Source organism: Euprymna scolopes, chromosome 40 (genome assembly GCF_053919585.1).
Source record: "Euprymna scolopes isolate OS-2025 chromosome 40, ASM5391958v1, whole genome shotgun sequence".
Classification (NCBI taxonomy): domain Eukaryota; kingdom Metazoa; phylum Mollusca; class Cephalopoda; order Sepiida; family Sepiolidae; genus Euprymna; species Euprymna scolopes.
In genome coordinates, this window is record NC_136521.1 from 5,424,717 (window position 1) to 5,447,454 (window position 22,738).

Here is a 22,738-nt window from a genome sequence, read left to right on the forward strand (position 1 = left end):
ACACTAGCAGTTTAGCCCGGCTTTGTTCGGGGCTCCAATCCATGTACTGTTCATAACTTATATATATATATATAGTAAAATGTTTGACTCATGTCCAGGTAACCTACATCTAAAATTTCAAGTGTTTAGACCCAAATCAGCGGAGGAGTTTGGTAGAGTCTGCAAAGGTCAACTTTTTCAACTTTGACATCTTGGCAACCAAATTGTCGCCCAAAAACTGATAAAAAAACTTGCTTTATGTCTGAATACCCTTTATGCAAAATTTCAAATGTTTACACCAAAAATTGGTTGAATAGTTTGTTAGAGATCGCAAAGGTCAAATCTTTTCTAACTTTGACCTCTTGGCAGCCAAATTTTCATCCAAACCCCGATTAAAAAGCTTGCCCTGTATCTGAATACACTTTATGTAAAATTTCAAATGTTTAGACTAATAACTGGCTGAGTAATTTGGTAGAGACCGCAGAGTTAAAATTTGTTTAACTTTGACCCCAATTTTAAACCCTTAGCATATGTTTTGGGCTCAAATCAAATAAAAAATGTTTGATCCATGTCCAAGTATCCTGCATCTAAAATTTCAAGTGTTTAGACCCAAAATTGGCGGAGTAGTGTTGTAGAGTTTTCAATGGTTAAATCGTTAAACTTTGACCCCTGTTGACAGACAAATTTCTGGCCGAAAACCAATTAAAAAGATTTTCCCAAATCTCAATACTCCTTATGTCAAATCTCAAGTCTGTAGACTGAAAAAATTGAGAGAGTAGTTTGGTAGGGAAATGTACACACACAGACAGATAATTTAACTTTTATAGATATACTAGCGAAGAGTACCCGGCGTTGCCCGGGTGTTTGGAGGTGTGCTTGAAAACTCCGGGGGGGGGGTAAAATAATTAAAAAAAAGTAAGTATGAGGATCGAACCCGAACCGCTGAGGCAAAGTTGTAAATTAAAGTGTGTGAGAAAAAAAAAAAAAAATGCGACGGTTTGAACCATTGGGCCACCTCGAGATGCTAACGGAAACACGTTTGAATTTATTTAATTACTTGGATTTGGCAAGTGCACGTTTTAATGACTTAATGAGGTCAAGTTTGACTGCGGGATAGTATTTCATTTACTGCGGGAATGCTTTTTTTTTTTAAATTTTTATTTTCCCAAGATGTTATAGGAAAAAGACTAACCCACATGCGGCGAGCGACAAATGTTGAATATTTATCTTCCCGAAGTCGAGCAAATTAAATAGACAGGCGAGCTCCGTTGTTAACTGAGATATTACGATTTACATGTGATATAAAAAGTTTTAAAAAGTTGTTAGGCGACCGACCGCTTCTCTGAAAAAAAAGCCTTTTGTAGACATACAGAAAAAGCGAACACACATACAAACATACATTTTCGCTTTTATATTTATAGATAGTAGCGGGTCGGCTGGCGTTGCCCAGTTATGAAATAGGCATAAATATTATCTCTATATTAATAGGATAACGTGTGTGTTATTTATTGTGTGTGTCACACTTACATCCGAGTGACTGTCGTTGTGGACTCCCATTTCTTGTAATAAATAATTTTATCAAGAATTCTTCATAAGTGTGGTTTCGGTTTCGTTTATAGCTGAAGGAACTCAAGTCATATATACATATATTTTTTTCATAAGCTTTGGTTTCGGTTCAAGCCGATGCACCAAAGTCATATGAAAATATTTTTTACTTTTGAAATCGCAACTTTATAACATAAAAATCGATAGAACATTAACTCTAACGATATATGAGAAATCTGCAAGAATTAAAATATCATATTTATGCGTACCTTACGACCGGGCTTTGCTGGACGTTCGTGCTAGCTCAGATAAATACTTTTGCAGTTTTAACAAAAGAGCTACAATAATATCAGGCCTTTTGGTCAAGATCAAAGTGTAAGCCTCCAAGATCCCCACCCCCTCTTACTTGCATATTTTTGTTTTAACCCCTTCCTCTAAATTTCACCCATCTTGGAGAGAAAGAAATACAAACTAACCCCCATCCCTTACCCACAAAATTTTCTTTTCTCCATTCACCCCCCTCATCTAGAGGGCATCCCCACCTAGAGACTGATCCGCAGAAGCGAGGTTCCTTTTACAAACCTAGTGGAACTGGAACGGGCAGTCTATCAACTAGACGGGGTTGGGAGGGTCCTACTAATCACCTTCTGTTTCCCCCCCCCGTCCTCGACACAAATGAAGTATTGTACCATTTTATTGTTATCTTTTGTTTTTACACGTCAATGAAAAATGTTTTAAAAACTGGGAGTTAAGTAGGACGTCCCCCAATATGAAAGGGTGAATGCGGTATTATGGTGAAAGAAGATACTAGCTGGGAGAAACTGTTGATTTTGTTTAGTTCTGGAGTGACAAGGATGACCAACGACCCCCACAATGCCCCCTTTTGAGTTGGCCATGCGCCTAAGTTTTTTGTTCATCGTTGATTTTGACTGTATTTTTAACATGAATAAAAGATTTCATATCTCAAAGTGTAGTATCTGTTCTTCAGATGCGGCACTTCCATTTCTCGTTCTCTTCCAGTGGAGGAGAAATCCTTCACGACTGAGACAATTTTTATTTTTGTACCTTTTCTCCACGTTAAAAAACGACTTGTCCCGTGGGGAGGCATTGTAAATAGGTACAAAAATATTAGGGCGTCTCTATTTATGCTAAACATCCAGAGAATGCCAACATCAATATATTACATATGAATGAGTCCCCTGTGGAATTTCCACAGGTCCCGCTAGTATTTTGATTATTGCAGAATTCTTATTATGAATAGAAATAGCGTAGGTATTAACCGTAACATTAAATACCTTAAAAAGATTTATGGAAAAAAAAAAAAAAAAAAAAAAAAAAAAAAAAAAGACAGTATTATATTTTTCCTAAACATCTCACTTCTTGTAAGTAAAAAAAAAAAAAAAAAAAAAAAAAAAAAAAAGACAGTATTATATTTTTCCTAAACATTTCACTTCTTGTAAGTAAAAAAAAAAAAAAAATACTCAAGGTAAGATAGAAACCAAAACCTAAAGACCGTGAGTACAATAACCATTAGACCAGCTTGACCCAATCTATAAAAATTGTTTTCTAAACCTACTTATTCTTAACATAAAGAAGCTGTCATGTTTTTTCAGCCGCTCACGAGTATTTTTAAAGCAGTTGGCAAATAGATAAAAAGCCGAGGACCCCCACGTGCCAATTTCAGCAGCCCTTTTTTCTGGATGAAAACAGATTAAAATTTTTCCACAAGTCAGAACTCCCTATACCAAATTTCAAATCTGTAGATAAAAAAATTTGTTGAGTATATCGGTTGAGAAGTGCCCTCACACACGCACACACATTCTTACTCACGAGATACTTTCAATAAGTTTACAGACAATTTCAGTACACGCATTTAAAATTGTCGTGGGCGTTTGAAAATTCAGTATGCTATTGCTATCAATCTTCTGAGATGACTGACCAATTTTTAGTATTTCAGGTTCAAATGAACAGCCACAACAAGAATTTGAATACATTCTACTAAAGGAGACTTTAGAAAAATGATAAAATTCCGTTTTAAAATGTGGAAAAATTGCCACAGAAACGTATGGAATGTTTCAGACTGTTTTATAGAAGATCTGGCATAAGAGATTCAAGGAAGGCAGCATCATTACTTCTTTACTTCTCCCACACCTTTCACTGGCCCTGTAGGTGGGGCATTAGAATACGCCGACTGCCCCCCCCCCCTGCAGAGGGTAAAAGTCCCTCAATGGGGGTCCTGGATATGACCTTAAACTATACCCAGTGGTGAGGCCCCAGCTTGCGGGCTTTGGGGAGTGTGGAGCCACCCTTTAATTACTATTGCTCCCAGGTCCACTCTGACCCGGAGTGGTAGTACCTGTTAGGGTCCCAACTATGGGTTAAATAGAAACCGACTTGAAAACAACAAATATATTCTATTAAAAAAATTTTTTTTTCAAAATCTTTGGATTCGGCATTAAATAACCCGAAAACGGTTGATATGCCGTAAAACAAAAACAACCAACCCACACCTTTCACAGACTCCCTGCTTTCCTTGAATCTTACCGCGTATCAATACTATTTTAGTTGGGTAAAAGGCCAGCACGTATCACCCACATGTGTGCATAAAGACTTATTGCAAATGTCACATGGGTGACGCCAGATGAATACCGCTAGCATATGCATAGCCATTTATCCCATCTATTCTTGTTTTCTGGCAGCTTCTAACCTTCATTTCCATCCCATCCATTTTAATGGAATTGCTCCGACATAAACAAAAGGGCCAATCCAAACTTGATCCGAACATTTAATCCGACAAAAGAATCCACGGAAAGTTCTTTTTTTGTTGTTTACCCGCAGCCAATTAACAAATTTGGGTCTTTGCCCGGAAAGATCGACGGAATTGCGACAAATCTTGGAGGTGCTCTAGTCTCTTCCGATATTGAGTTGGGCATTCTCCCAAAATGGGAGAGACGAAAGAATTTAGATTGAGTCTAGATCAGAGATTAAATTAGACACAGAGTCCGACAAGGGAGGAGAAAAGGTTCCGCCATCACTAACCAGCAGAGGGTTATCACTATCGACCAAGAGAAGAGGCCACCAGGCATATGTGCACAGTGGAATGAAGTATGGAAGTGAAATCTGGCCAGCAAGGGTTGAGGACATGCGTTGCATGGAGAAATATTTCATGAAAACGTCTTATTGTGACTCGCATTATTATTTCAATATCTCGACAAAGCGACTATTCGCCTATGCACGGAGTATGCGAGGATGCACAGAAGTGAAATCTGGTTGGAGACATACAAAGTGCATCCAATAAGACTGAAACGTATGGAATGCTTCAGACTGCTTTTGGACCATCTTGCATGAATCGAGCATCAGTTCTTGAGCATCATAAGTGATTCAAGGAAAGCAGGAAGTCTGTGAGGGATGATGAGGTGTGTGAGCAGTAAGGAAGTCAGAATATCAGAGTTGATTGGCCAAATAAAGAATTTCATGAATACGGACTGTCGTGTGTCTATAGAGACAATAAGTACGATAGTTTGATGACAGTGTGGGAACTGTACACACAATTATTCGTGAAGAACTAAAGATGCAAAAAATTTGTCCCAAGAGAAAATCAGACTATTTGACCAAGATGGGCATCAAGGCAGTTCTTCACCCTTCCTGGAGTCCTATTTCCTTTTCCCCTGTGCTTTTGGTTATTCTCTTAACTCAAGAAAAACCTTATAGGCTGTCGTTATGAGGCCATTGAGGAGATGAAAAAGGCTGTGACGAAGATCATTGACACGCTCGTACAAGAAGACTTTCATGGTTCCTTCCGAAAGTTATTGGAGCGGTAAAACAAATGGATTGCAGCCGGAGGAGATTACTTCAAAGCGGATTAGAGTTACATGTGTGCAGTATCAATAAAAGTGCCCTATCGAAAAAAGTCTGGAAAGTTATTGAAGGCACCTCGTGTGTATGTGTATATATATATATATATATATATATATATATATACACACACAAGCAAACAGTTAAAAAAACGCTTTGAAATGAGTTAAAAACATTTAATCTGAAAAGGAAACACTAGATAAGTGGATAGTCCTTAATCCGTGGAGTTCCGAAGAAATACTTTCCTTCTCATCAGAGGGTAGGAATTAGCAAAATACGGGATCGGATTTTGCATGCAAAAGTATTTGATGAAACAACAAGTAAGTCAAAGATCTTACTTGAAAACAAAAAAGTGAAGCAGAAGGAATATGGTGAAGAAAAAGGTGATTACACATGAATGGATAGTCTGGACGATAAAAAATCCAGTGACGGTAAAATCTTATAAGCTCTATTTCCTATTTGGTTTTATCGAGCTTTTACATCTGGCTGAGATAACTTTATAAATATTAATTCTTTAATTTTACCATCTTGGATCATTTTGGTAAGCCACTCTGATGAGTCGTAGACAAAACACATGTCAGTGTATAATTATATTTTTAAAATAATAATAATATATATATATATATATATATATATATATATATACATATACACACACACACACACACACACACACCGCTCCCCATGTGGGGGTACCAAATTGGTTAAAGGGAAAATTATTACCAACTCGCATTTAGGTAAAAATGCACTTTCGTAAATAATTGAATTCATTGAAAACGTATCGCAAAAAAAACAAAAAAAACAAATAACATCTAAATAAATCGCGATATATCCTAACTATCGGCGAGATGGACCAGCAGATAAAGAGGTCAGGCTCATTACCGTGGGGTTCCGATTTTGAATTTCGCGAGATTCAGCCACTGTGATGAGTCGTAGACGATGAAACACGTGTCAGTTGATAATTATATTTTTAAAAAATAATATATATATATATATATATATATATATATATATATATATATATATATATATATACACACACACGTAGTATTTATAATGATGTCATCAAAAATGCTTAAAAACGATTATAAACTTTTTAAATGTCGAGCCTGGATTGGTTGGTTGGTTATTTTTGTTTTACGGCACATCAACCCTTTACAGGTTATTTAATGCCGAATCCAAAGATTTTGAAGAAAAAATTTTTAATAGAATATATTTGTTGTTTTCAAGTCATTTTCTATTTAACCCATAGTTGGGACCCTAACAGGTACTACCACTCCGGGTCAGAGTGGACCTGGGAGCAATGGTAATTAAAGGGTGGCTTCACACTCCCCAAAGCCCACAAGCTGGGGCCTCACCACTGGATATAGTTTAAGATCATATCCAGGACCCCTACTGAGGGACTTTTACCCTTTGCAGGGGGACAGTTGACGTATTCTAATGCCCCACCGACAGGGCCTTTTTACGTGTAGGAAAATCCTGATGCCTCCGTTCAGTCTTGAAAGACAAAGGATACTCCTTGTAGCATGGAATTGTGAGGCAAGGGTTGCGCAATCTCCAACCACGCCTTTCCTGAATCGGCACTGTTTGAGTCCAGTGGCAAGGAAGAGTCCAGGACGACTGGAAACAATGCCGAGATAAGCGGAAAGCATATACAGCACTCAGAAGTCGACCAGGTTCAACGTTGCTTAACTTCGGTGATCCAGGAAAATATCTGCACATTTAACAGGTGCTTTTAGGATAATCTGGGAAAAACACGGCTCTAATGCCGAGTTTCTTAATTGTATCTTCAGTAAATGTGTAGTTTCGTGGCATAAATTATTTGGCAGACAAAAACTATATATTTTTATAGAAAACATTAGATCCTAAGGCTTAAATAAAACAAGAAAAGAATTAACCCTTATCCCTGAGTGGCTTCCGGCCCTTGATAAGTGGTGATCACTGTGTAAAAAAAAAAAAAAAAAAAAAAAAAAAAAAATTGTTTTTATTACTTTTTTAATCATTTTTATTAGACTGAATGTACGACATTCAAGGTTTTTAAAATCTAGCCTTTCTAAGGTTTAACAGATTGGCCTTTTTAAGGCCAAATTTGGCCTTTTATTTCACGCTCTTTCATGAACCATGTTTTTGGCCGCCATGTTTTTCATAATAAAAGAGCGTAAAAAAGGCCAAATTTGTCTCTAAAAGGGCCAATCTGTCAAACTTTATAAAGGCAAAATTTTAAAAGCAATATGGCGGCCTCGAACATCGTATATTTAGTCTTAAAACTGATGAAAAAATTAAAATTAATTTTTTTCTGGTCTTATTTCAGCCTTTGGGTCTAATAAAAATTTTATAAGTTTTTATCCCTCAATTAATTTACGCCGCTAAACTACACATTTACCATATCTTCAGTAATTACTGCCTTCCATAGTTGTTGTCGCATCACATTTTGGCCAGAGGATCAGCTGGCCAAAACGTAACGAGATGACAACTATGGAAGACAGTAATTAGTGACAATAAAGTTAAGAGACTCAGCATTTCTATCCCGTCATGGTTAACCATCTGAGGAAGGCCCGAGGAATAGTTGGCTGAAACGTTGTTGGACAACAACTATTCAGATGAAGATAACAGTCCGCGAATAAATATACAAATTACTCATCTCAAAGGATTCCAATAATACAATAAGATGTAAGGGAGAGTGTTCTCTTTTCCCTAAATTACTCCACTTATTCTTGATCTACACCTAAGAAGAATGTTTAGCAAGGAGCCACACAGTTAAATTTTTCTAAGTCTTTGGTATGAATCAACTGAGAATTGAACCCCAGTCTTCTGGCCCATTAGTAAATAATTATTACTATTGGGACCTGTGGAAAATCCACAGGGGACTCATTCATATGTAATATATTGATGTTGGCATTCTGTAGATGTTCAGTGTAAATGGAGACGCTGTGATATTATTGCATCTTTTTTGTTAAAACTGCACAAGTATTTATCTAAGCTAGCAGGGACGCCTGGCATAGCCCGGTCGTAAAGTATGCTTAAATATGATATTTTAATGCTTGAAGATTCCATATATATTATTATAGAGTTAATGTTGTATCGATTTTTATATGTTAAGTTGGGATTTCAAAAATAAAAAAATATATATTCATGTGACTTGCATATGGGTGCATCGAAACTGAAACCAAAACTTATAACAAAAATATAACTTGAGTTTCTTCCGCTATAACTGAAACTGGAACCAAAACTTCTGAAGAATTATTAGTAAAATTATTTATTACAAATAAATGACTTGAGTACCATCAGCTATAATCGAAACCGAAACCAAAACTTATGAAGAATTATTAGTAAAATTATTTATTACAAGAAATGAAAGTCCATAACAATTAAATGACAGTCACTCGGATGTAAGCGTGACGCACAAAATAAATAACACACATGTTATTCCATTAATGGGCTTCAGCCTCTGTCCCATCGACAAAATGTTGCATACCTCTGCCTGTTCTACAAGTACAGTAATGGCAAATGCTCTGATGAACTACAGGCACTTGTACCCCCTAGATGTGAATATCCCCAACAAACCCGACAAGCATCTAAATCCCACCCCTTCACAGTAGAGATCCCTGGATGTAAGAAAGCCTCCTACTCCAATAGTTTCTTCCCCAGAGCTGCTAGATTTTAGGACTCCCTTCCGGGATTCTGCTTTCCCAACTGTACTGACATGCAGAAGTTCAAGTGTAACGTGAGCAGACATCTTGCTGCTCAACTCCCTACATAGTATCTCTGCAATGTATGTTCTCGATAGTAGTCCCCTACTTCAAAGTGGCACTATGCTTTGTTTGGGGTGAAAATTTGAATTAAAAAAAAAATAAAATAAAAAAAAATAAAAAAAAAAATTAGAAAATTAATTATTGCTGAAAACATTTTCGCTAATTATCTTCGAAACTATTTTCCTTAATTTTCTAACTTATTGTTTTTCATAATTTCTGGATATGTTCATTACTGCGACATGACAAAGTAAACACCATTGGTTTTTACTTGAAATTCAATGATTCGGTTGTCGAAATTTCACCCTATTAATGAACAAGAAACACCAAAGTTTTAAGCATAGAATTTTGAGTAACGGTAACCCCTGCAAGCAGCAAAATCCCACCCCTACACAGTAGAGCTCCCTAGTCATAAAAAAAAACCTAGTTTCTTTTCCAGACTGCTAGACTTTGGAACTCCCTTCCGGGAATCTGACTTGCAGATGTTCAAATGTAATGTGAACAAACATCTTGCTGCTCATCTCCCTTCATAGTATCCCTAAAACTTATGCCCCCCAATAGTAGCCCCCTACTTCAAACTGTGCCTTGTTTGGAGTGAAAATTGAATAAATAAAAAAAAAAAAATAAATAAAATAAAAGACCAAATGAGCTACGGGGTAAGCATTAAGGACCCAGTCAAGAGCAACTACTTCGGCTAGTATCCTTATTTAGACAGTCCAAACAGGGGTCTTGTCTATTTTATTTGGCATCTGACCCCCCCCCCCTCCCCTTGACGTCCGAACTTTCGACCTTGAAACGCCTATTTAACGCCATCGAAAAGGTCAGACGAGCTTTGTACACGGAATGGTTCGTGTCAATGAAATTCAATCCTTTAATGTATTTGCAGTCGCAGAGTCGATCTTTTCGAGTATCGGGATGAGAGGCGTTGTCTGTCATCAGGAATGATGCGGAGAGCTATGCGTCCCCTGCGTCAGGGATGCATAAAAATCTTATCAAGGATGCACATCGATTTATTCATAAAAAACAACCAAAAATCGGACTTCAAAAAAAAAAAAAATAAATAAATAAAATTAAAAAAAAAGTAAAAAATGATTTTATTATTTCATATTTTCAGGTTTTCAAATTTTCTCATTTAATTTAAAAAAAAAAAAAATGTTTTCTGAAATGTGTGACTTTCCATTGCTTAAAACAAAATATATTTATTGCAATGGACATAGGAAACCATCAGGATTTTTTTTTTTTTTTTTTTTTTTTAAGTCTCTTTTTCCCTTTTTTGTTTCGACACCATTTCAAACTAAGGATTGTCGATCAACATATTCGCAGTTCTTTGTTTCTACTGCTGTCCTCTATTAAATCCTCCAACTGCTAAAATCTGAAAACCCGGAGAATCTCTACATTATATAGAATGCCCTAAAATGATCCGACTCATTTGTTGGTCAAAAAATAAAATAAAATAAATAAATAACAAATATATAAAAAAAAAAAAATATTTTTTTGCTTTTTAAATCTACGTAGAATGCCATTTTATTTTAATTCAAAATTCATTTATATTAAAATTTATGCATTTGTTTTAAATTTTAGAATACCCTTATGAATTTGGACTGCTGAATGTCGAGCATTCACTGTGTAAGGCCACTGAGCCTTAGCTTCGAAATCTCGTCGGGCAGCCGGCCCTTAGCTTCGAAATCTCGTCGGGCAGCCGGCCCTTAGCTTCGAAATCTCGTCGGGCAGCCGGCCCTTAGCTTCGAAATCTCGTCGGGCAGCCGGCCCTTAGCTTCGAAATCTCGTCGGGCAGCCGGGCCTTAGCTTCGAAATCTCGTCGGGCAGCCGGGCCTTAGCTTCGAAATCTCGTCGGGCAGCCGGGCCTTAGCGTCGAAATCTCGTCGGGCAGCCGGGCCTTAGCGTCGAAATCTCGGCGGATGCCAGCCCTTAGCGTCGAAATCTTGTCAGGCTGCTGGGCCTTAGCTCTGAAATCTTGTTGGGTGACCAGGCCTTAGCATCAAAACTTTGTTGGGCTGCTGGGACTAAGCATCAAAATCTCGTCCGCCTGCCAGACATTTGCTTCAAAATCTCATCCGGCTGCTAGGCAGAGCCTCAGAAATCTCGTCAAACTGCCGGGCATACGCTCCGCAATCTCGTCGGGCTGTCGAGTATGAGCTCAGAAATCTCATCAATTTGCGGGCCTTAGTTTCGAAATGAGTTTCACTTAATAAACACTTGTCATAAACAGACCTCAAATATTTTCATTATTTCAATCCTCTCACAATATTCATCATTCAACTAACAATCTATCCATCTCAATTCTTCGAGTTGCTTTTAGTCTCGATAAATGCCAATTTACCAATGCACAAAAAAATTGCTCTCTTTTCTTTGAGTATTCTGACCATTTTTGTTGAAATTTTAAACTGGATCATCCTATTATAGCAGGAAATACACTATTGGTCTTGAATTTGGATGGGATCACAAACAAACACCACCCCCTCCTCCACGGAGAAGTGAAGCTGTTTAAGTATCCCACTTAATGTTTGTCTGTGACCTTCGAAAATATTCCCATTAGCGGCTTCCCTTTCTCAAAACTAATTTTAAAATTCTGTCAATAGGCTGTCAGCATCCAAGATAAATATGTTTCCGCTTATATTCAAGATGGTTTTCACTTGAACACAAACAAATACGATTGCGGCTAATATGTGTAATAATAACACGCTAAGACAATTACATGCCCGTACGTTATCACCTCCCACCCATAAAAAAAAAAAACGGATGGTTTCATCCATGAAAATATAATACAAGAGGTATTTTTTTTAATATTCCATTTAATGTTGCAGTTGTGTTGAACATAAAACTAAAATAAACTTTCTTGGCATTCAGACTAGGATCAAAGTGTGATATCAGTTCTACTCTAAGAAGGTACAAGGTGAGGTTTTCTGTCCATATCGGATATCCACTGAATGTAAATATATAAAAATTACTACAAGGACACAACTGTGGAATTTCCACGGGTCATGCTAGTATAGATAATAATAATACACAAAAACAACTACGTTTCTTTTTTTTTTTTGAAGATGAGATTACTTGATTGCCAGAAAGTTGTTACAAAATTAATTGCTTGATTGCCAAAGTATAAACAGAGATTGCTTGATTGCCAAAGTATAAACAGAGATTGCTTGATTGCCAAAGTATAAACAGAGATTGCTTGATTGCCAAAGTATAAACAGAGATTGCTTGATTGCCAAAGTATAAACAGAGATTGCTTGATTGCCAAAGTATAAACAGAGATTGCTTGATTGCCAAAGTATAAACAGAGATTGCTTGATTGCCAAAGTATAAACAGAGATTGCTTGATTGCCAAAGTATAAACAGAGATTGCTTGATTGCCAAAGTATAAACAGAGATTGCTTGATTGCCAAAGTATAAACAGAGATTGCTTGATTGCCAAAGTATAAACAGAGATTGCTTGATTGCCAAAGTATAAACAGAGATTGCTTGATTGCCAAAGTATAAACAGAGATTGCTTGATTGCCAAAGTATAAACAGAGATTGCTTGATTGCCAAAGTATAAACAGAGATTGCTTGATTGCCAAAGTATAAACAGAGATTGCTTGATTGCCAAAGTATAAACAGAGATTGCTTGATTGCCAAAGTATAAACAGAGATTGCTTGATTGCCAAAGTATAAACAGAGATTGCTTGATTGCCAAAGTATAAACAGAGATTGCTTGATTGCCAAAGTATAAACAGAGATTGCTTGATTGCCAAAGTATAAACAGAGATTGCTTGATTGCCAAAGTATAAACAGAGATTGCTTGATTGCCAAAGTATAAACAGAGATTGCTTGATTGCCAAAGTATAAACAGAGATTGCTTGATTGCCAAAGTATAAACAGAGATTGCTTGATTGCCAAAGTAAAAACAGAGATTGCTTGATTGCCAAAGTATAAAAACAGAGATTGCTTGATTACCAAAGTATAAAAACAGAGATTGCTTGATTACCAAAGTATAAAAACATAGATTGCTTGATTGCCAAAGTATAAAAACAGAGATTGCTTGATTGCCAAAGTATAAAAACAGAGATTGCTTGATTGCCAAAGTATAAAAACAGAGATTGCTTGATTGCCAAAGTATAAAAACAGAGATTGCTTGATTGCCAAAGTATAAAAACAGAGATTGCTTGATTGCCAAAGTATAAAAACAAAAACAAAACATGTCTTGATTGCCAAAGTATAAAAACAGAGATTGCTTGATTGCCAAAGTATAAAAACAAAGATTGCTTGATTGCCAAAGTAAAAAAGGAATTGCTTGATTGCCAAAGTAAAAAAGGAATTGCTTGATTGCCAAAGTAAAAAAAAAAAACAAAAAGACATGGGTTGATTGCTACAGTAAAATAAAACATGGTTTGATTGTCAGGATGAAAGAAAACGTGGGTTGATTGCCAGGGTAAAAAAACAAAAAAAATTTACTTAGGACCTCTATTCAGTCATGGCTGACAGAACGAGAGCATGCTACCTCATGAAGTAAAAGTGTTCCATTTGAAATTTTGTCCAAATTCATGAGTTCAACAAACTACACCTGAAGAGGGTTGTAGGTTATATCGAATACTGTTGCCACATTTGGGGAGGAGTTGGAAGATTAAAATCAAGACAAATGACCAACACCATCAAAGTGACGGAACTGCAATATACGGCAGACAACCCGCTGTTGGCCAATCCCCAGAGGTACTTCAACAGTCTGTGGGCAATTTTCACGACATGTACTCGCGCTTTGGCCTAACAACAGTTAACAAGACCAAGACCAAAATACTAGCTCAAACACCGCCAGGGGAAGTTGCGCCAGATTCAACATCACCATGGATGGCACCACCATATAATGTGTTGAGCATTTCCTATGCATAGGCAGCATTCCATCCACTTATGCTAACTGCTTGACAGAAACCGAAAGCAACTACAGGCAGGACACACCGCTTTTGGAAAACTGTCCAAAGTCTTCAAGAACAAGAATCTAACCAACCAGACAAAGGTGATGGTATACGATTCTGTAGTTATCTTTACACTATTATACGTGTGCGAGACCTGGACTTCTTTTTTTTCTTTTTAAATTTTTTTTTATTCAATTTTCACCCCAAACAAGGCACAGTTCCACTTGAAAGCAGGGGGCTACTATTAGGGACTTAATTAGCAGGGTCATTATGAAGGGAGATAAGTAGAAAGATGTTTGTTAACATTACACTTGAACTTACACTTGCATATCATTGCAGTTGGGAAAGCAGAATCCCGGAAGGGAGTTCCAAAGACCCGCAGTTCTGGGGAAGAAACTATTGGAGTAAAAGGCTTTCTTGCACCTAGGGATCTCTACTGTAAAGGGATGAGACTTAGTAGCTTGTCGGGTTTGTCGGGGGTAGTTACGTCGGGGAGGTACAAGTGTTTGCAGTTCGTCAGAGCATTCACCATTAAAGTATTTGTAGAACAGGCAGAGGGATGCAACATCTCGTCGATGGGACAGAGGCTGAAGCCTAGATGACAGTTCAGGACCTATCAGGTTGGCGACTCTCTTTTGAACCCTGTCCAGGAGCAAGAAACAAGCAGCAGATGCACCAGCCCAGATGTGACAACAGTACTCCATACATGGGCGAATGGTTGCCTTATGGAGGTATAGGATACTGTCAGGCGTAAGTAGTTTTCTAGCAATCTACAGTAAAGACCCTAAAAAACTAACAATTGGACCAGAATAAACTGCGGACCATCATGCAGATTAAGTGGGATAATTATGTGTCCAACATAACTGTCCTCGAGAGAGACAACGTCACCAGCATCGAGGCCTTGATCATGAAACACCAACCGAGATGGTCTGGCCATGTGGCTTGCATTGAGGACACTAGACTGCTGAAACAAGTACTCTTCAGTTAACTAAATGCAGGAAATCGACCCAGAGGCCGTCCACTACTTAGATTCAAAGACCAGCTGAAGAAATCTCTAGGTGAGGCCAATATAGATCCAAACACCTTTGAAACCTCCTCAAACAACAGGGTACTTGTACAGGTTAGTTAAGACATTAAAAAAATGAAAATATTCGTTATGAAAGTTCTCCGAAAAAAAATTTCACTTAATTTCATCAAGTAGTTTTTATTTTACAGTGAAAAAAACAATTTGTTATGACTCCGAGCAAAAGGTTCGATTTTTAGGAAGAAAAGCTAGAATTAAAGATGGGGAAGGAGTGTCGGCGCTTTAAATGGAGTTATCTCCCCGTGGCGTGTTCAACAAATTTCATAATGGCTGACTTCAACGAGCTCTCATAAAAACGTGTTTTTCTGCTGTAAAATAAAAACTACTTGACCAAATTAAATGAAATTTTTTTTCAGAGATCTTCGGTCCAAAACGGATACGTACAATGTAACCGTTTTTCGATATTTTCATTTTTTAATGTACCCGAAAACTTTAAAAAGTAATTTTTAAAGGCAAATGTTAAGGTGGAAACCAAATAAAACGTTACAAATATGGCCGTTGCGTTACATTACTATAAGAAACATGCGGAAGAGTATCTTTTCAGTATGGTGAAAACTAGATGCCGGCCCCTATTTTAAATGCGATATTAGTTTTCAGCACACCCGAAAACCCGCTAGAAACAAGTTTTTTTTTATGTTAGGTTTTGTGTTGATCTACCAGGCCACGATTACTATATTTTCTACATGTTTTTATGAAATTCAAAACCAATCCTTGAATTTCGTAAACCAGACACACCAGTTTATAAAAAAATCTAGCTGAAAATGAAAATAAACTGTGTGAAATGTTATTATTTCATAAAATAAAATGCCCACCATGAGAAATAAAAATTAGGAAAAAATAGCAATAGAAAACATGAAAAAGTCTCACACACAAATATATATATATATATATATATATATATATAAAGTGAACGTGTGTGTGTGTGTGTGTGTGTACATTTCCCTACACAATAACTGTCAATTTTTAGTTTACAGGCTCAAAATTTCATATACAGGGTACTGAGATTTGGGAAAATCGATGTGATCAGTTTTCGGCCAGAAATGTGGCTGTTAAGGGGTCAAAGTTCAACGATTTGATCTTTGAGAACTCTACCAAACTCCTCCGACAATTTGGGGTCTAAACACTTGAAATTTTAGATATAGGTTCCTTGGACAAGGATCCAACTTAATAACTTCATTAGAGCCCTAAACAAAGTTTAAGGGGTCATAATAGGGGTCAAATTTAAAAAAATTGACCATTTCTTTTTTTTTGGCTCAGCATACACCTCACGCCCGGACAACACCAGGCTGAAATGCTAGTATATATATATATATATATATATATATATATATATATATTTAAAATTGTACAGAAGGTCAGAAAAACATTGATACCGTCAGTTTCAAGCCTAACATAAGGGGGACCAGTTAATGGTAAATAATGTTAGGCTCTCGTCAGCCATATTGTTTTCTGCTTGAGGAAAATTCAGGACCGCACACATTGTGTGTAATGATGTTCATTTTTATTTAACTATAGTTTGTCCCTATTTCTATATATTTTATTTTAATATCAAGTTTTCAATTTTTTATTCAATATATTTTTTAGTAAATATATGTTTAAATTTATTTTGTCCTATTCTGTTCCTAACTGACATGGCTTCCGGTCATATAAGTTTGTTTATTGTACAAATATAATTGGCTACACATGTGCATACATGTTTCAGTGGAGTCCTAATTCAAGGATAACACTTCATCAGACCAAAAAAGAATCGATACTTTTTTTGTCTGATAGAGTGTCGTTCCTGAATTGGGACTCCACTGAAACATGTATGCACATGTGTAACCAATAATGTTTGTATAATAAACAAACTATATCACAGCTCTATCCTACATTGAGCACTCTCTAATAATTACGCGCATATCATTGTATTTACATCTAGTAAACCAATCGATACAACCATTATATATATATATATATATATATATAAATGTTTTGCTTTTTTTCAATTATATTTCACTTTTTATTTACTCTGTTCCGTCTGCCTGCTTCCCACCGGACTACAACTTGGATGTCTTCAAGTCCAATGTTAACAAATTCCTAATGAACCGCCCCCTTAAGTAAACACTTCATCAAATCTCCACAATAACGTAATGTACTTGCAATAACCTTTATCCCTGAGTGGCTTCCGGGCCTTGATAAGTGGTGTGGTGATCACTGTGTAAAAAAAAAAAAAAAAAAAAAAAAAAACTTATACAAACCTTGGTATTTTTTTACGATCTGCCCCAGCGTAGTATATCTACCCCCAACCACTCCATGTTAAGACCGGCTTTCGAGGTTGGAAGATGCTTATTGTGAAAGCCGTTCTTAACATGGGGAGGTTGGGGTGCTTATAATATGCTGGGGGAACGTCGTAAAAATGTACCCAATCCTTTAATTTATGAGGCTCCATGTCATTATGGAGAATGACAAGTAAATGACAAAAGCCTGTATTCCAAATTTCAAGATGTTGACCATCTTACAATTTATTCCTTTAAGAGAATTAAAAATTCAAATATGGCGTAATAAAAGATTAAAAAAAAAAAAATGAAAGATAATTGTAATTTGTCAATTTCCGGATTTTGTAATCATGTCTAAATGCATTTATTTTCTTTCAATGAATTGATGGTTGTTTTTTTTTCTTCTGAGTTAAGGGCAGAATAGATTCATTGTTTGATATGATGATTAAATAAATGATTTTGCGCTACGAAACAGGTGCTGTCAAGAATTGAGCATGCCAACATATTTAAAGGAATAAATTGTAAGATGGTCAACATTTTGAAATTTGGAATATAAGCCTTTGTAGTGCTTGTGCACTTTTTTGCCATCGCGCGATTTTTAAAACTTTTTTAGGTTAAATTCAAGCTTCACAATATCTTTTTAGGGGTTTGTATTATTATACACAGATTCGAAAAAGTTGTCAAAAAACAAATATGTAACAAATGTTATCAAAGGCAAGATAAGTTACTTTTCTACCTAACTAGATATGTTTTTAGTGCTTTTTATTTAATGTAACATGTTTATTCAGCTCGAAAACACAGGTTTTACCGATGTATTGGAAAATTACAAATGGCGCCCGAATCTTTGTTGAACACGGTAAGTTTGGGAAAATGAGTTGAAACTAAAAATACTATACAAAATACTGTTAGAAACTCGCTCAATCTATGCTACCGTGACATATGGGCTGACATATATTCGCTGGGTTTTTAACAGTATTTTGTATAATTTTTACTTTTAACTCATTTTTCCAAACTTAACGTGTTTTTTTGCAACCTGCCTCCAGCGTAGTATAAACACTCTCAACCTCCCCATGTTATGAATGGTTTTCGAGGTCGAGAATGTTTATTCCGAAAACCGTTCTTAACATGGGGAGGTTGAGGTTGAGGGTGTTTATATTACGCCAGGGCAGGTCGTAAAAAAAAAAGTAATTCTGCTTACGATACCGTGCTGAAATAACATTTAGGAAGCCATTCTTAACACGAGGATTATTATTTCTGTACTTTCACCTAACAAATTAATAACAGGTATCGTAAAACTTGAAAATACCGAAAATACTATTAAAAAAAAAAAAAAAAAATAGCATGGTAACATAAGTTCATAAGCATCCCACAAATCTATCACTATAAGCTACAATTGTCGGACGCCATTACGGTGTAATCTAAATTCAGCTTTCCGAGTTATTTCCCCTGTGTGTGACATCTTAACTGTCTATAACATCTAAAAATGCAATTTTACCCAATTTTCCGTAAGGGTTTGTATCATAATACACAGATTCGAAAAAGTTGTCAAAAAACAAACATATAACAAATAAATGTTATCAAGTTACTTTTCTACCAAACTGGATATATTTTTCGTGTTTTTATTCAGTGTAACATGTTTATTCAGCTCGAAAAACAGTGTTTACTGCAAGATGGCGCCCGACCTTCTCTTTAACACAGTAAGTTTGGGAAAAGGTGTTATAAATAATAAACTAGACAAAATACTATTAAAAACCCACCGAATATATGTCAAGCTTAGCTATGTCACGGTAATATATATTGAGCGAGTTTCTAACAGTATTTTGTCTAGTTTTATATTAATAGCACCTTTTCCTAAACTTACTGTGTTAAAGAGAGAGTCGGGTGGCATTTTGAATTTTCCAATACATCGGTAAACAAAGTATGTTCAATGTAACATGTTTAATCAGCTCGAGAACCATACAGTGTTTACCGATGTATTGGAACATTCAAGATGGCGTCTGATTCTCTCTTTAACACGGTAAGTTTGGGAAAAGATGTTATAAATAACAAACCGGATAAAATACTGTTAAAAACTCGCTCAATATATGTTACCGTGACATAGGTTGACATATATTCGGCGGGTTTTAATAGTATTTTGTATAGTTTTTTTTATTTATAACACCTTTTTCCAAACTTACGGTGTTAAAGAGGGTGTGAGACGCCATCTTGAATTTTCGAATACATCGGTAAACACTATGTTTTTCGAGCTGAATAAATATGTTACATTGCATAAAAACACAAAAAATATATCCAGTTTGGCAGAAAAAGAACTTATCTTGCCTTTGATAACATTTATTTGTTATATATTTGTTTTTTGACAACTTTTTCGAATCTATGTGACAGTAATACAAACCCCAACCCTTTTCAGTTTATTTAATGCCGAATCCAGTTATTCTGAAGAAGAATTTTTTAATAGAATATATTTGTTGTTTTCAAGTCGGTTTCTATTTAACCCACAGTTGGGACCCTAACAGGTACTACCACTCCGGGTCCAAGTGAACCTGGGAGCAATGGCAATTAAAGGGTGTCAAAGCCCGCAAGCTGGGGGCCTCCCCGGCCTCACCATCGGATATAGTTTAAGATCATATCCAGGACCACTTTTTTTTTAATTTTTTTTTTTTAATTTCTTTAACTAACGGGGATATGCAATCATATGCATGCGACTGTGGACTTGGACCGCTTGTGAATTTCATACTCCCATGAAATTTCCTCCTTCGGAGGAAGCCAGTTAAACCCTGAATAGGGTAGGTGCTGACTGCACGTATCCGTTTTGGACTGAAGATCTCCGATAAAAAAAATTTCATTTAATTTGATTGAGTATTTTTATTTTTTATTTTTTACAGCGGAAAAACACGTTTTTATGAGAGCGCGTTGAAGTTAGCCATTATGCATACTTTTTAACATGGCACGGGGAGATAACTCGAGTTAAAGCGCCGACACTCCCTCCCCATCTTTAATTCTAGCTTTTCTTCCTAAAAATCGAACCTTTTGCTCGGTATCATAAATTGTTTTTTCGCTGTAAAAAAAAAAAAAAAAAAAAAAAAAAATACTTGATGAAATTAAATAAAAATTTTTGGTACTAGTGCAGAGAGTGATCCGGACGTAAATAATAACGTTATTATTTAAAAAGCCATTCTTAAGATGGGGAGGGGGGTGTTTTGTACCTACTCTACTCTATACTTCAACTTTACAATTGAATAAAAAACATAATAAAACTTTAATTAAACTGGAAATACGATTTAAAAAATAGCACGGATCGTCGGATCGCTCTCTGCACTAGCACCAATTTTTTTTCCGGAGAACATCATCGTTCCATAACGAATACGTACAATATAACCTTTTTTCGATATTTTCATTTTTTAATGTCTTGATTAAACTGTACAAGTGCCAAAACGAATATTGGGGTTTGTATTACTGTACACACAGATTCAAAAAAGTTATCAAAAAACAAATATATAACAAATAAATGTTATCAAAGGCAAGATAAGTTACTTTTCTACCTAACTGGATATATTTTTCGTGTTTTTATTCAATGTAACATGTTTATTCAGCTTGAAAAACGTACATTGTTTACCGATGTATTCGAAAATTCAAAATGGCCCCCGACTCTCTCTTTAACACGGTAAGTTTGAGAAAAAGTGTTATAAATAATAAACTAGACAAAATACTATTAAAAAAGCACCGAATATATGTCAAGTTATGTCACGGTAACATACATTGAGCGAATTTCTAACAGTATTTTGTCTAGTTTATTATTTATAACACTTTTTCCCGACCTTACCGTGTTAAAAAGAGAGTCGGGCGCCAATTTGAATTTTCCAATACATCGGTAAACACTATGCTTTTCGAGCTGAATAAACATTTTAAATTGAATAAAAAACACGAAAATTATATCCAGTTAGGTAGAAAAGTAACTTATCTTGCCTTTGATAACATTTATTTGTTATATATTTGTTTTTTTTGACAACTTTTTCGAATCTATGTGTACAGTAATACAAACCCCGAATATTGTTTTTGGTACACATGCAGAGAGTGGTTCGTGCTGAAATAATAACGTTATTATTTAAAAAGCCATTCTTAACATGGTGAGGGTGTTTACTGTACTTAACCTTACAATTGAATAAAAAAAACATAATACTTTAATTAAACGTGGAAATACGATTTAAAAAATAGCGCGGGTCACTCTTTGCATTTAGCACCGACTGTTTTTGCTTAAAACGACATAAAAAATCGATCTGTTGATCTTAACAGGTGCCAAACAGATCTAAAAAATATATAGAACGCGCGAGGAATGCGAAACATAAGTGCGCTCAATTTCACACAGAAAACGAATTACATCCAATAAGTTAATAAGGCTAAATATTTACACGGGCACATGTCGACATGTTGGCAGATACAGAGTAATATCGAGCATTTCTCGGTCGGCAATTAGGGTTTGAATATAAATAAAATTACAAATAAATTAAATATACATATCAAAGGTTATGTTTAAAAAGATGTTAATTGTAAATATCTAGAGTAAATACATACGTATATGTTTTTTTTGTTTTGTTTTTTTTTGCGTGTTTGTACTCCAATATGCGGGAGAGCAACAGGTACTTTCCGAAGGCCTTGTTGTAGGCCGAGGCGGCCGACGAAAGAAAGAAAGGAGAAACCACTGGCTTTTTCTTTTTAAAGAGACGACTTATACGTAGTAGTAGTAGTAGTAGTAAAAAAAAGCGGTGGAGACGTTGGTCGAGCCACATTTTCTTTTTAGCCAATCAAATGCGTTGCCTGAATAAAGAATGAGGTCAAAGGTCGAGCGTTTTTTTTTCCTTCTTTCTTTATTTCTTTTGTAAATCTGTGTTGATAGAGAGAAAGTGCTAGAGAAAGGATGGCCTGGTGAGGGTACCGGGGTGGTAGTAGTAGCAGTAGCAATGTATCCCTATTAACTGACCCCCTGCCAACTTGCGAGATGCTACACTAGTCAATGGGGGGAGGGGGGCTTCTATACGAAGGCAATTTTTATTAGGATCTTTTATCCTAGGCCCCACCAAAAATCAACAGAGATTAGACCACTCCAGTAATGTTCCGGACCGTGTTAATTTTGCGGTGATAGCTAAGTTCTGTGCAGTGCTAGGAGGTCCACCCTCCCAGGCCTTGCCTTTTCCCTTTGAGAAAGAATTAGTTTATTGCTAATCGCCTTAGGCGCCCTCACTCGGGAATGTCGACGGGGCTTCCCAAGTATTTTTTTTGTAGGTCACAGTGCCCCCTCCTCAGGGATGTTGATGTCTCAGTCCCATTTTTTGACCCCGATTCTTGCATTAAACAACCATACAGAGT

The 22,738-nt window shown here is 36.1% G+C and overlaps 1 protein-coding gene across 11 annotated transcripts in view; it reads right to left on the reverse strand.

The window, feature by feature from the left end:
* LOC145265357 (plexin-A4-like) overlaps window positions 1-22,738 on the reverse strand; it is a 1,096,693-nt gene that overhangs the window by 959,156 nt on the left and 114,799 nt on the right. For 8 of the 11 annotated variants that reach the window (XM_080121137.1, XM_080121136.1, XM_080121134.1 and 5 more), the window contains exon 1: window positions 21,947-22,176. The exons of 1 other annotated variant lie outside the window; for it this stretch is intronic. In XM_080121137.1, coding sequence (XP_079977263.1) covers window positions 21,947-22,161 — 215 coding nt within the window. In that variant the 5' untranslated portion in view covers window positions 22,162-22,176. Of the gene's footprint in view, window positions 1-21,946; window positions 22,177-22,738 lie in introns of those variants that run through there. 2 more of the 11 variants (XM_080121140.1, XM_080121141.1) reach the window with 2 other exon arrangements.